Genomic DNA, 13,564 nt, shown 5'->3' on the forward strand with positions numbered 1-13,564 from the left:
ATTATAGTTGTGGAGCCGCAAGTTTGCCTCTCTTTCGTCCACTTTTGTCTCTACGCAACGTTACTCCGCCTCGCCTTCACTGAAGACAACTCCCCCTCCTACCCCATCGCTTCACGTGCAGGCAGCGACAAGACGGACACGGCAAATCTCCGTTAACGAGTTACTGCGCATCGCCCCATGCGTGGGGCTGGACGGCGTCAACGTGCTAACGAGCTAAACATGCTAACGAGCTAACCGCGCTAACGAGCTAACAGCGCTAACCCTAAAATCCTTTCATTCTCTCAAAAGTTGATAGCGCGCCTTATGTATGAATTCTGGTTGTGCTTGGTGGCCGCGAACCGATTTTATGTGGTACACGGCGCTCAGCAATCTGTCAAAAATGTTTGAGTACGACTTTGGTAAGCTACGGAGCTGCACCGCTTGATAGATTGTCGGCGCATTACGGCTACCGAGGAGCTTCGCGGAGTGATACGTACTGTGCATCAACGTAATATTACCGTATTGTGTGTGTATAAGGACCATAAATGGCACCTGTAAGAGACGTGGTTATGAAGCGGATTTCAAACTCCAGGCTATCAGTCACACAGTAAAACTTGGGAACAGAGCAGCTGTGAAATCTGTCTGTCTTTGTTATTACGCTCAGCGTCTTTTAGTTTACATTTTGACTGCACAATTGTGAGCTCTTTGTTTAGCACAAAAACAACCTTGTTTTCTTTTATTTATGGAGCATTATTATTTAATGAATGCTCATAATTTAATTTTGAGTAATTTTTCATGTACATCTGTGCTGTATGTTAATAAAAGTGCCTGTGTGACATCTGGGACACAGCTTTGACTAAGAACTATTTTTGTTCTTACTTTATGGCTTAAAAAAATATATCGAGATATATATCTTATATCGCCATCCAGCTAAAAAATATCGAGATATGAATTTTGGGTCATATCGCCCAGCCCTACAGACGGACATAATTTATTTACATTTACAGACTTACATTACTGCAGCTTTGCCTCTAGGGCTACATTCAGACAGGCTTAACGTCTAATTTATCTTTACAGATACACCCCTTTGCATGCTCACTTAATCTATATTTCTTTTTGAATGGAATATTCTCCTAGAAAATACATGCACAAAACAAGCGAGGATGGCACTTTAGTTAAGGTGTAGATCTAACGTTTGATACAAGTGAAAATAAGTTAATTAGGGCGTTATTAATTGAATCGTTTCCACATCTTAACCCAACCAACCCTTTTATGGGTTCTGCATGTTTGATGCATCCGATAAAACTTGAAAACACAACATTGATACATTAAGGAACAAATAACAAAATATAAAGAAAAGAATTAGACAAAAATCCGAACTTGAACTTTGCTAGGTGAGAGTGCATGTGTCTCTGCATCACATGAAGGTAAAGTTATAAGGCTGATTCTCTAAGGTGGATACGCTGTCTAGCTGTCTGTTTTTAAGCACTATTTTTGCCTCGTTACCAAGCAAAGTGTGAATGAGATTATTAACATCAAAGTGTAAATGCAGAGGAACACCATGCCTCTACTTTTTTTTTTTGGAGGGTAAATTAGACCTATTTCTGGCGCCTATGATGGCTGTGCGAGTTGCTGACTTTATAATCCCCTGACAAAAGGCTCTGCATCATATTTAAACGATTGCTTTCACGGCTGGCTCATTGTGATTTAACACACGCCCACAATGGGATGAGGTTCAAAGTGGCAGGAGGCTGCAAAGTCTCATCTGCAGCTCCACTGACGAGCTGAGGTGACATTTGCGTCGCCCGGGTGGGCAGGTGGATCAGAGACGCTGCATGTGTCCCCTCCAATGTCTGGTAGATAGAACAGATGTGTGCACCGCTACTGTACAGGCGGCTCAAGCAGCCACGTCCGCCTCCCCCCCGTCCCTCCTCCGCCACCTCAACCCCCCCCGGCTTCTGCCACCATCACACACTAATGGTGTATCCGCCTGACTTGTAAATAGGGCCGACTGCTCTCATCTCACTGCCTTTCGTTTCAAATATTTATCCGTGAGCCGGTGAGCTAAATCGGCTCTGACAGTGAGACTGTTATTTAAGGTCGCAGACAGGCGGCTGGCTAAGAGACAGAGAGAGAGAGGGGGAAGGAAAAAAGCGTCCATCCCCTTGCCAGTGAAATGGGATTCATTTCCATGTGTTCATATTCTGTCATGGCTACGGCTTTTTTCTCTTTACTCTGAATAGCCGCATCCGTCAGGCTACCTCTGCTCCCTCGCAAAAATGTATTAGTATCCTGGCCTCATCTCAGTAGAGAGCCAACACCGTGAGTATTACAAGTTGACAAAAAGGGGGGAAAAAAACAAACAAACAAACCAAAAAACCCAACAACAGCAACAACAAGAAAAAAATAGTTGCTGTAAATACGCTTTTTGTGACTGCTGCAGAATTCATTTTGTGTTGACCTGAATTAATACTGTTTATTCAGATGAGCAAAAACAGCAGCGTAACAGGAAAGTGGTAACATAATTCACTCAAATTTGCTACAAACAAAACATGAATTCTTTATTTGTATACCTATATTTGTCGATGGCAACCCTACGCTGGCTGTGCTGTACTAGCCACTAGAGCAGGGCGATATGGCCAAAAATATTTATCACGATATATATTTGAAAATTTGCGATAACGATATAACTGACGATATAATTGATGCAAGACAAAATACAACTCCACAACATTACTAGTGCAAAAAGACAACCTTCCTTTTATTTTCACTTAAACAAGAAGCTGGTTTTTATGTACATTAAAGCTATATAAAAATTTAACAGTGCGAATACAAATTCCTTGCTGAAAGTTTAACCAAAAGGCATTTCCACTAGAAATGGGCTGACATATCCTGAGCATAACCATGTATAATATCCACTGAAGTTAAAAAGAGGTGCTTTGCAACATTAAACTGCAGTGTGCAGTACGTATTTTTCGGACCATAAGGTGCACGGGATTATAAGGCACATTAAGCGAAACAAGGCAGTCAGATAAATCAAACTTTATTAAACTCATTCTTCTTGCTTCCTCCACTTCTGTACCATTGATTCATTAATGTTGAATTCTCTGGCAGCTGCTCTATTCCCATGTTGTTGCAGTATATTAATGACTAACCTCGTATTGTGGATGGATTATCTCAGTTGTTCTCCTGACTGAAGTTTGGTCCGTTTACAGCATCCTGCCATGCGATTGCATTTGTCTCTAACTATCAGGCACGTTAACTTTTATAAGTGGAAAAGTGTTAGTGTTCGTCCTCCAGCTTCACTGTTTATGTCATGCTAACATAGCTGTGTCGCTAGCGATCACGTAGCACATCATTATATACCAGCTAGCCCAACTTCAGTAACCCTACAAACGTCACTGCTGTTTAGTTTCCCGTCTTCATTTATGTTGGAAGTGATAGCAGAGCTGTACGTTTGAATTTATTCAGAAATCTCTCAGTCAGAACATGCTATATCATGCTTGGGTAACTAGCGAAACTAGCGAGCTAACTTCCGCTAGCTTCCTGCTAACTTCTAACTCCGTTAAATGTAATAAATTTTGTTTTCATGGATGCCTGGAAGTTAAACTTCATAGTTACACCTGGTAAAGCAGCAATGCTGATCGTTTTATTAAAGATGAAAGAATTTAGACAGTTTTTAAACTCTCAGTGATGCTGCAGTGTTGTTTGACCTGAAGGTTTACGGAGTTTAGGACCCAGATTACTCCCAGATTTAAGAGCATCTTAGTCCGACAAATACGACAATAACGACGGCCGCTTGCATGTTCTGCAAAAAAATGTGCTTTGTCGTGTATCTGACGGACAAACGCCAAACCAGTTCCACATCACTGAAGTTGCACCATTTTTACAAACCAATTCTGGTTCATTTGTTTCACTCAACAATCGGCCATGTGCGTATGAAAACAAAGGCACTGCGCATGTGCGTTTTACTCCCATTCTATCGCGATATTTCATTTTCCTATCGTTGCCTAACATTATACCGGTATTACCGTGAACGGTATAATATGGCCCAGCCCTACTAGCCACCCTATCCCTACGTGTTGTTTGAGAATGAATTTTATTTTATGCTAAAAATGAACTCAGATGACCTGAATTATGGGACACTGCTGGACATTATACTAGCCTCCATTAAACACACACAAAAATTAAGAATATGTACCGTTTAGGGTAGAGCATCAGCTGGAATAATAATAAATGTAGATTTTATGGAACCACAGGGACTGCACGTCTGTGGTCTAGTAGGTGTGGGCATGCACGATAAATAAAACGGAAATCTGGCATCAGTATGAGCTGGGTGGAAAATGTATTCTGCCATTATTAATTCCTACTAATCATTTCTCCAATAGTCAATACTTTGGTGATTACTAAGGCTTCCACCTGAAAGTCCTTTATCTACATACACGTGCTCCGCTCCTGGCTAACTGATAAGAGAACTGGATATCTGATAGGGAGTGATACTGTCACTACCATTCATATGGGTCTATGTACCTTTTCATTCAGGCATCCTATATGTGATGAAGGTCCTTTGTGGTATGACGAGCTTAAATATGTGTAAGTTGTATGAGAGTTCATGTATGTATCGTATTTGTTGCCCTAAAGAAAAGGAAATAAAGGCAGTGGCATCACTTCTTTTACTCTCTCTTATCACACCCAGTTGTCCTGGACAGTGAAAGTTAAAACTCCCATCCTAAAGTAAACACACAGCAGCTTTTGGACTTGAAGAAACCTTAAAAAGTAAAAAATACAGACTCTGTGCACATGAGTTAGCATGTCATTCATGGAAACTACTTAGAAGTTAAAGATATCAACTACTTGTTAGTGCGCAATGCCATCCATTTTATTAGAAGGATTTGAGTTGTTTTTGTTAAATACGCTAAGGAAATGAATCAAAAGGCTAAGCTGTATAAGTGCACTGATTTAACAAAACAAATGGCTGCAGTTGTCAGGTCTTCGTGTTTCATCTACTATATACTCAAAGTTTTGGAAGGTGACTGTTACTCAGCTAGGAATTACAGGGACTAGTTCTGGATGTGCTTCCTTAGCATTAGGAAGGAGGTGGTTCAGACATCTAATTATGATGAATCCTACTTTTGGAGGTATTTTGAATTAAAATCAAAGCAGACTCTAGGATACAGAAAAAAAGAGCAAAGGGATTACCTTTCCGACCTGGTGTGGGTACATGCGGGTCGCCCAAGATCAAACAGAGAATGTATTATGGACTACTGCACTTAATTTGTTACAGCATTCGCATATTCCAGACCAAGAGAAAAGGCTGGATATGAATAGACAGATAACGCCCCATGGAACACCTCGGTGAAATGATATCGCCGCCTTATCACCACAGGCGGCTTTCACTGACCTGTGTGTGAGCGTAGGTGACGCTTGAGTGCAGTATGGCTGGGGAAAGTCCGGTTGCATTCGCTGCAAATGTAGCTGCGAACTCCGGCATGGACTTCCATGTGCTGCTGCAATGCTGTCTGGGTCTGGAAGCGCTTCCCACAAAGCAGGCAAAAGATGGCCATGTCCGAGCCTGCGGAGCAAAAAACACCGCAAGTTAATTCGAGGCAAACATTATTTATTAAAAGTCATCCGACCTCACGTTTCTTGACTTGTCGCATGTCTTTTTGTGTATCCATTCTTTTGCAATTAAAGGGATGAATATGACCTTATAGGTGCTTGTGTTAAAAAAAAACAACTTAGATCCAAGTTGTGCAGTGGTTATTTCAGGAAGAATAAAGCACTGTCACTACGGAGCTATTCAGTAGCACTTCAATGTAGATCCAGAGTGACAGCCAAAGCCAGCTTTTCTCAAACCAATCACACACGGCTGTGTATCCTTACAGTGATTAAAATACAGGATAACAACACAGGTATGATGTCGAGAACTTTAGCACATCAAATTTGAATGAAGAAAAAGAAAAGAACCCAGGAAAACAAAAAACTTTTTCCCATGTGCATGTAAAAAAATACTGTATTTATAGGATTAAAGTTGCATGCAGCATTCATGTTTTAGGGTGGGTGTGTAGAAAGATAAAGATCTCCTATGCAATACTTCAATCGAATCTTGACTCCAGCGAGCACTGTGCATTTTTCTCCAGCAGAGATAAAGAGCCCACAAACACAGCAGAACACACGCACACACACACAAACACGCACACACACACCCAACTGCACGCTCCTTTGAACACACTCCCTTCACACTTTTTCAATTACCAGGCTGGGGAAAACTCTGGGGAAGGACTGAGTGTTTGGAGCTCAGTTTCTATTTCATCAGTCAATAACACATCTTTGGGGCAAAGCTGACACTAATTTAAAAATCTATGAAGAGCAGCCCGCCTCATGTTCATAACCACTGGAGGAGGAGGCGGGCCCACGACAGCCTCCACACCAGATCAATCACTGTCTCTGCTGCTCTACACGCTAAAGAACCGGGATGAAGGGAGGGAGTATATTGCTGGAGAATGATGATAGGAGGAAGGATAGAAAAGAGTTGCTGGAAAGCAGGTAAAGAGAGGAGATTTCGGTTTGTAGCAGAAGAAAGTGATGCTGAAGAGCGAAACGAGGAAAAAAAATTCTCACTTTGTTGCAAGTAGTGGAGAAAAAATAAATATTGACAAACCTTTCCCTTCTGACTTTCGGACTGTCTCTATTTCTCATTTTTTCTTGTACATGAAAGGAATCAGGCTTGTCTACAGGAGTGTAGAGTTTTCATTAACACCGTGGTGAGCACTCATGACTGAAAGCCCGAGGTACTAATCTTCCAGCCCTACATGTGATGTCAGTTATATTCATGCTCCTTGGAGGATAACTCCAAATGTGCTGCTGACCAACTTATTCCCCCCCAAACACAGGGCAGCGTTTTTGCAACCTTTTGCTTTTTAATTTTTCCGAGCATATTCATGCCACCTTGAGGATCACCCTTTGGAAATTAGCCACTTCTTAGCTCAGAACATCTATCTATCTATCTATCTATCTATCTATCTATTTCCTACATCTACATCTAAACTTACATCTAAACTTGCTTGCTCTTTTTTCAATTCTGTCTTCTTGTCCTCTCTGCGTTTATCATTGAAAAGGCCACTGAAGAGGCCAATGAATGCCTATTATTGCTTTTAGAATCCCTTCAGGACATTTCAGGTACGATAATAGCTTTGACTGACAATCCAGGTTTTAGTCACTTCTCACCTTTTTCTACCTCACTCCTCCTTCTTTAGCTTGTAATCCATCTAAGGTCTGGCTAACTCAGTGATCCTCCATAAGCACAATACTTCTTCCTTTAGGCTATATCAGATCAATCACAACATTCAGAGTTGGACTGAATATGTAAAAATAAAGTTCTATTATTGAAAGAAGAAACTAACAATGGTGTAAGTGCACAAGAGGTGAAATGGGCATCAGAGAAAATGAGAGAATAGTGGACTTGGGGGTAGGGTTGGGTGGAGACTTTGGCCAAAGATCAAGAATTAGAGGGGAAAAAAAAGGTTTTGGAATGTAAAAGGTCAGCAGACCTCTGACCTCAGGTTTAGGCCAAGGCATGGTGGAAATCTGAAACCCAGATACCAACACACACGCAGACAGACACACACAGAAAAACAAAGCAGTGGAACAAAAAAGTGGAAGCACCGCATGAAAAACACGACTTTGAAGTCAGGGCAGTTACAGTGGCGCGGCGCATTATGGTGAACAATATGCATCACCAAAGTGTGTATCAACTTTAAAAGAGCTCTGACAGTGACTGCTTTTATCAAAAGCAATACAATCTAGCTGAGAACACTGGAACAAAGATGGTTAGTACAAGCAAACCACCAGAAAGTGATGGACGTTTAAACATGCTGCTCTCTAAACACCACACAAGTAAATAATCAAAAATGACCACATATTTATGCAGTTTTTGACTTTCTGAGCCTCGAAGAGCTGCTATTAACTAATGTTTCAGGCATTTTGCCAACACTAAAGCATCTTATTACAACCCACATTTACATGTAATTGCCATCTCTATTCATTTTAAGATACAAAGCACTTTAGTGCCTGTTGTAGCTCCGACAGCAGCAAAGGAGGAAGTCCAATTATTTTTGCAGGGCGGATGTTGTGTTGGGTAGATGAACTGATAAGATTACATACACTTGTATTGCAGATCGATATTTGTTGCTTAGTTAATGCCGTTTCTTCTAACCACGACCATTCCTAGAATCCTGCATAACAACTGCATATTTACTACTGCGGGATCACGCAAGGCCCCTAGACCTTAACAAACTAATTATTTTAAGCCAAACCATGTGGTGTTTTGTGCTTAAACCTAACCAAAGGTTAGCAATGTTAGCAAACTAGCTAACGAGCACAGAAATGATTAATTTTCCTGTTAATATGTTTCTATGGATCTCATTGGAGTGTAGGAATACACCAACTACAGTAAGACTTTCTACATCCTATGTTTAATTAAATGTGGGAAAAAGTCCAACTAGTTCCAGAACTTTAATAACAGTACAAATAACATCATAGAAATAAATGGTTTGACTAACCAGCCAGTACAGAAAGTCCATCTGACACCAGTAAGTAAAAAAAGTCTTTAACCCTCCTCTCGTGTTAGGGTCGGCACCGACCCATTTTAAATTTCAAATGCATAAAAAAATCACATACATTTGTTTATTGTTTCAAGGCTTTTTGACTTTGTCAGGAACCTCTATTTCTACAAAATAAAACCAAAAAAAATATTTTCACAAAATTATAAAATGCCCTAGTTGAAATTATGACCTTTGTGTTGTTAGGGTCGGCTTCGACCCAGGTATAATATTATGAGTATAAAGCAATAATTAAAGCCAAAACTGAAATCATAAGTGCACTGTCAGCTAAAACACTTACAGCAAGCGCCTCTCCTAATCATATGAGCTTTAGGGGATTCTTATTTTGCATGTTTTTTGCATTATACCTGCACAAAAACAGAACAAAATAAACACGGGCATGTGAGGTGAATTCACTATTTGAGTGGCCATTTGACTTCCAGAGTGCACATTTACAATTTGCAGCATACAAAAAATGAGAAGAAGATTCACAGTGAGCTAAGTTCAGGATCATATTTTTGGTGAAAATGAAGGAGAGGACACAGAGCAGCATAGCGATTCAGATGGGCAGGTTTCTAAGGAGGAAGACAATGTGGACTATCATCCAGAAGACACAGACACATCTGATCAGAGGTGGAGGTCGCTGGTGCTGAAGCTACTCCTGCTGAAAGATTCAAGTCCAAAAATGGTAAGATCTTTTGGAGCTCAGTACCTCATGATGTACATGGCAGGGCAGCTGCTGCAAATGTCATCAAAATGACCCCTGGAATCACAAGGTTTGCTCTGACCAAAGTCAGTGACATCAAGAGATGTTTTGAGATATTTATGCCATTGTCACTAGAAAGAATCATCATTACTATGATAAACCTTGAAGGAAAAAAAAGTCCATGGCGACATGATGAGGAATACCTGGATGCTTTCATTGGTGTTCTTCTTGCTGGAGTGTACAGACGCTGCAATGAGGCCACTGATCGTCTATGGGATGCATCAACAGGCAGAAACATTTTCTGGACAATGATGTCACTTCACACATTTGATATCATTTTGATTCAAGAGTCCTCAGATTTGACAACAGAGAGACCAGACCGAGGTCTGACAAGCTTGCTCCCATCAGGGATGTCTGGGAGAGATGGGTGCAGCTTCTTCCACTGATGTTCATCCCAGGGCCAGTGACAGTGGATGAACGTCTTGTCCACTTTTTGAGGAAAATGGCCCTTCCGGCAATATATACCCAGTAAGCCAGGGAAAAACGGCAGAAAAATCTGGGAAGCCTGTGATGCAAAAACCAACTATGCCTGGAATGTACAGATTTTCACAGTCAAAGCTGTGAGTGGCACCCCTGAGAAGAAACAATGAAAATGTGTGGTCCTCCATATGACCACTGGACTGCAGGATCACAATATCAGCTGTGATATTTTATTTTATTTTATTTTTTACCAGATATGACCTGGGACAAGAACTTCACAAAGGAAACTGAGGTGAAGCTGTATCATTGGGAAGTGATAAAAAGCCCACAATTACCCACGGCTATAACCAAAACAGAGGAGGAGTGGACTTTTTCTTTTTTTCAGTTTATATCAAAGGTCTACTGCTGAAAAAAACACTTTTTTTGTCTTTTCTTGATGTAAATGTCTATGGGTCGGAATTGACCTGTAACACCATAGATGTCATTTTAGTTATTAATCTTAAAATGAAAAAAATCAATAAAACAGATTTATTTAAGAGATGTGTCCTATACCCCTCAGTAATACTCAGGTAACACAGAAACCTTTTATTTATTAATATGATTCTCTTGAGGTTAATTTTACAATTTTTTTTAATTGAAATCGAGGGGTATAGTGACAAAAAAAGACCCAGAGGCCCACGCCAAAAGTATTAAAACCAACATTTTCATGGATAAGGAAGCCTAACAAGGTAACCAAGAGATGAGAAACAAATTGGATGATAACTTATTGTTTTTAGTATATTTTATAGCTGATTTAATTCACGGGTCAAAACCGACCCGCTAACATAAGAGATGATAACAGAAAGCTAACACGAGAGGAAGGTTAAGACTTTTTCCACAAACTGCACGTTACATCCCAGATCTTTCACCTATGCTGCTGAGTCTATGTACTGTAGGAAATTGCTTCCTCCTTGCTATCGTTTGCCCTCCTTGTCTGCAAAGCACAGTTTGTAGCAAAGTGCTAACATTGATTACTGTTAGATAAAATTAAGCGGTCCAAACTTCAGAACAGGGAATAATTGTGTGTTGCAGTAAAGTGAGTAAAAGGCTTGTCAGCTGCTGATAGATGAAGAGAGCAGTGGAGAGATAAAAAAGGAAGGAAAGGTGGGAGAAAGGTAGTTGACCCAGGAGGTCCATTACAGTGTAAAATTGAGTCAGCCCAAAGTGACACCTGAAAGGAGGAGCTGTGGAGCCAGAGCGGTGGAGGGTTCTTAGTCTCAGTCCTGTTTGGCTGTTTTGGAATAATTTACCTCCTTTAACCAGCCTCTCTACACTTCTCGTGCCATCTATTTATAAAGGCTTGGGCAGTTTGTGGCTGTTTGTGTGCGGGGCCGCAGCAGTGCCGGTAGTATCTTAATGGGTCTGGAGTGGCAGGGCTGCTGTTATTTAAGTGGGGGATGGACACAGGCTGGTAATGGAGAGGAATACCCCGCGATGGGAGGTGACAGTGGCCGGATGGGCAAGGAGCAGAGAAATGGCCTGTAGCTAGATGCTTGCCATTGAGGCTGGCGCTTCCAGCAGCAGGGTAACCACCCACCACTCACGCACCTATTCAGAAAAATTATCCATCTTGATTAATGGCTTCAAAAATTATCAGAAATTCTTACAGTTGTCACCTGCATAAATCTGCATAAATCAACAAGAGCCGTTATCACAGGTGAACTGAGCTGTAGTAATCTGAAGGTCGGAAGGTTGCTCGTTCTAACCCTGGCTGCTCCACTCTGTGTGGCAATGTATCCTTGGGCAAGACGCTGAACCCCTAGTTGCTCTCCAGTGTGCGTTATCTTAGTTTTAATTGTTTCAGTGTGTTGAAAACAGTGCTTGCATGAATGGGTGCAAATAGGCGAATGACACATGTTGTATAAAATACTTTCAGTGCTCGAGCAGTGAAACACTATATAAGAATCAGTCTATTTATAGGAGACTCTGGCTGGGACATTGTATGAAGTTTCCTTTTCTCCATACATTTAGCAAACCACAGGAAATCTGCTTCAGACATGTGGCCTCTACTGGAAATACTCTGGATTAGGCAAGGGTGGTTTGAGTGTTTGATACTGGACACATGGTGCTCATTCATTCTCTTCAGAGTTTGCTGCACTTGTCTCACACGTGCAGACATCACACTGACTTTGCATCAGAGGATCTGGCAGGTTAAAGGCAGTTTTAATGTCTGATCCGGATAAAAGGGACATTTGCATTCTCACAGCTCTGCAGCTCCGTTGGGTAACGTCTAGAAAAGTTCAGATCTGAAGTGCATGTATGAAAACAGCTTAAGACTGTTCCTATAATTCTAGGTTATAGGTTCCACCACGGTGGCCATTTGAATTAAATGTGGAAGTGACAGAATGCAGCACGACTGAGGACCATCAGGATCTCAGAACATTTTGAGGACTCTAAAGCTTGAAGAAATGGATTTTGATGAGTGGTAAAATGTAACTACACACCTGAAAATCTCCACGTACACCTCAAGGTGCTGCCACTCACATACTCTACATAACAGCAGCCTATGCTCCTCGATTAGAAGCTTAACAGCTACCTGGGATATTTGCAACGACTCGCAGGCGTTTTTTGAGACGAAGCATTAAAAGTCCTTATGCTGGTTTAAATCCTTTCTGAATGCACGTTTCCAGGACTGTAGCTGAGAGAGTTAAATGCGTCCTGACTGTGGCCTGCAATGCAGCGTGCTGAACAGAGGAACTGCCAGAGTTAATGAGGCAGAGAGCAGCGGGACCTCAGCACAAGGTGTTCAATCACAGGCCATTACCGCAGCCCTCAACCTCTGTTACTGCTTGCTCTTGTCAATAGCAATCTATAGCAAGCTATACTTTATCTATACAGAGGGCAGAATAGTGACTAAATGTAGGTGTCTGCATCCTAGTGCGCTAGTATTAATTGGAGATGTCCCAATTTGAGGCGTAATAACAGAAACATGATCCCAAAGTCACCGCATCATGTGAAATCTGAGTTCTTTTCTGAGCTGCTGCCTTGATAAGTTACCTAAATGTGATTCATCTTGATAAGGAGCGTTCATACCTGATGTGGAAATAGAAGTTTGAAAAATGAATGCACCCAGCTGTCAAACATGAGGCTTAAATCCTGAAAGGCCAGTGAATATACCCTTGCTTTATTTACTTCGTTTACCTTCAAGTGACTTCTTTTTTGTGGCCTGGTAAAAAGGAAACCACACTATTCTCAGAAGCATTTGCTGTCTTAGATTCAGAGTCACAGATTTTAACTTTACCCCCCTTTTAGCGCCTCTGCCACATGGACAAGCGCATTTGAATAGTGACAATCAAAAATCAACCGCAAATGACTCAACCTGACTAAGCCATTGGCAGCAGTACAACCGATCGCTGACACTTCCCCGGGACGTGCTGGTTTGGTTTGTCGAACTAGACCTTTTCAGTCCGTTTCCTTACAGGAAATCAGCGGTAGGCGAATTATTCTCGGCATGTCCTGTTTAGTTGGAGTGACCATCACAGCTGAATGTTTAGATTATTAGTACGCAAATCTCAGCGTCTTCCTTCATTTTCTTGCCTTGAACTATCGCTGCTCTACAGTACAACAGCATTCAGTCACAACAACATCCGTCCTACTGGCTGCTCTCCTATCTCCCACCATGTAACTGACAGTCTCCACAAACACCAGTCACAACATCCCCGCCTGTGCTGGCAGGACAAGGTGTGAGAAATCAAAGAAACAGCGATGTTCCTGCTGCTCTTTAGCTTTGTCAAGTGTTTGTTGTTCATCTGCAATCAGG

General features: G+C 41.4%; 1 protein-coding gene across 2 annotated transcripts in view; it reads right to left on the reverse strand.

Annotated features, from left to right (window-relative positions):
• zbtb16a (zinc finger and BTB domain containing 16a) overlaps positions 1-13,564 on the reverse strand; it is a 146,932-nt gene that overhangs the window by 14,663 nt on the left and 118,705 nt on the right. For both annotated transcript variants that reach the window (XM_085421217.1, XM_085421218.1), the window contains exon 5: positions 5,381-5,551. In XM_085421217.1, the coding sequence (XP_085277343.1) occupies positions 5,381-5,551 (171 nt within the window). The remainder of the gene's footprint in view (positions 1-5,380; positions 5,552-13,564) is intronic.

This window comes from Rhamphochromis longiceps, linkage group LG10 (assembly GCF_057381845.1).
Source record: "Rhamphochromis longiceps isolate RC_006_pf linkage group LG10, R_longiceps_female_GT1.1, whole genome shotgun sequence".
Lineage (NCBI taxonomy): Eukaryota > Metazoa > Chordata > Actinopteri > Cichliformes > Cichlidae > Rhamphochromis > Rhamphochromis longiceps.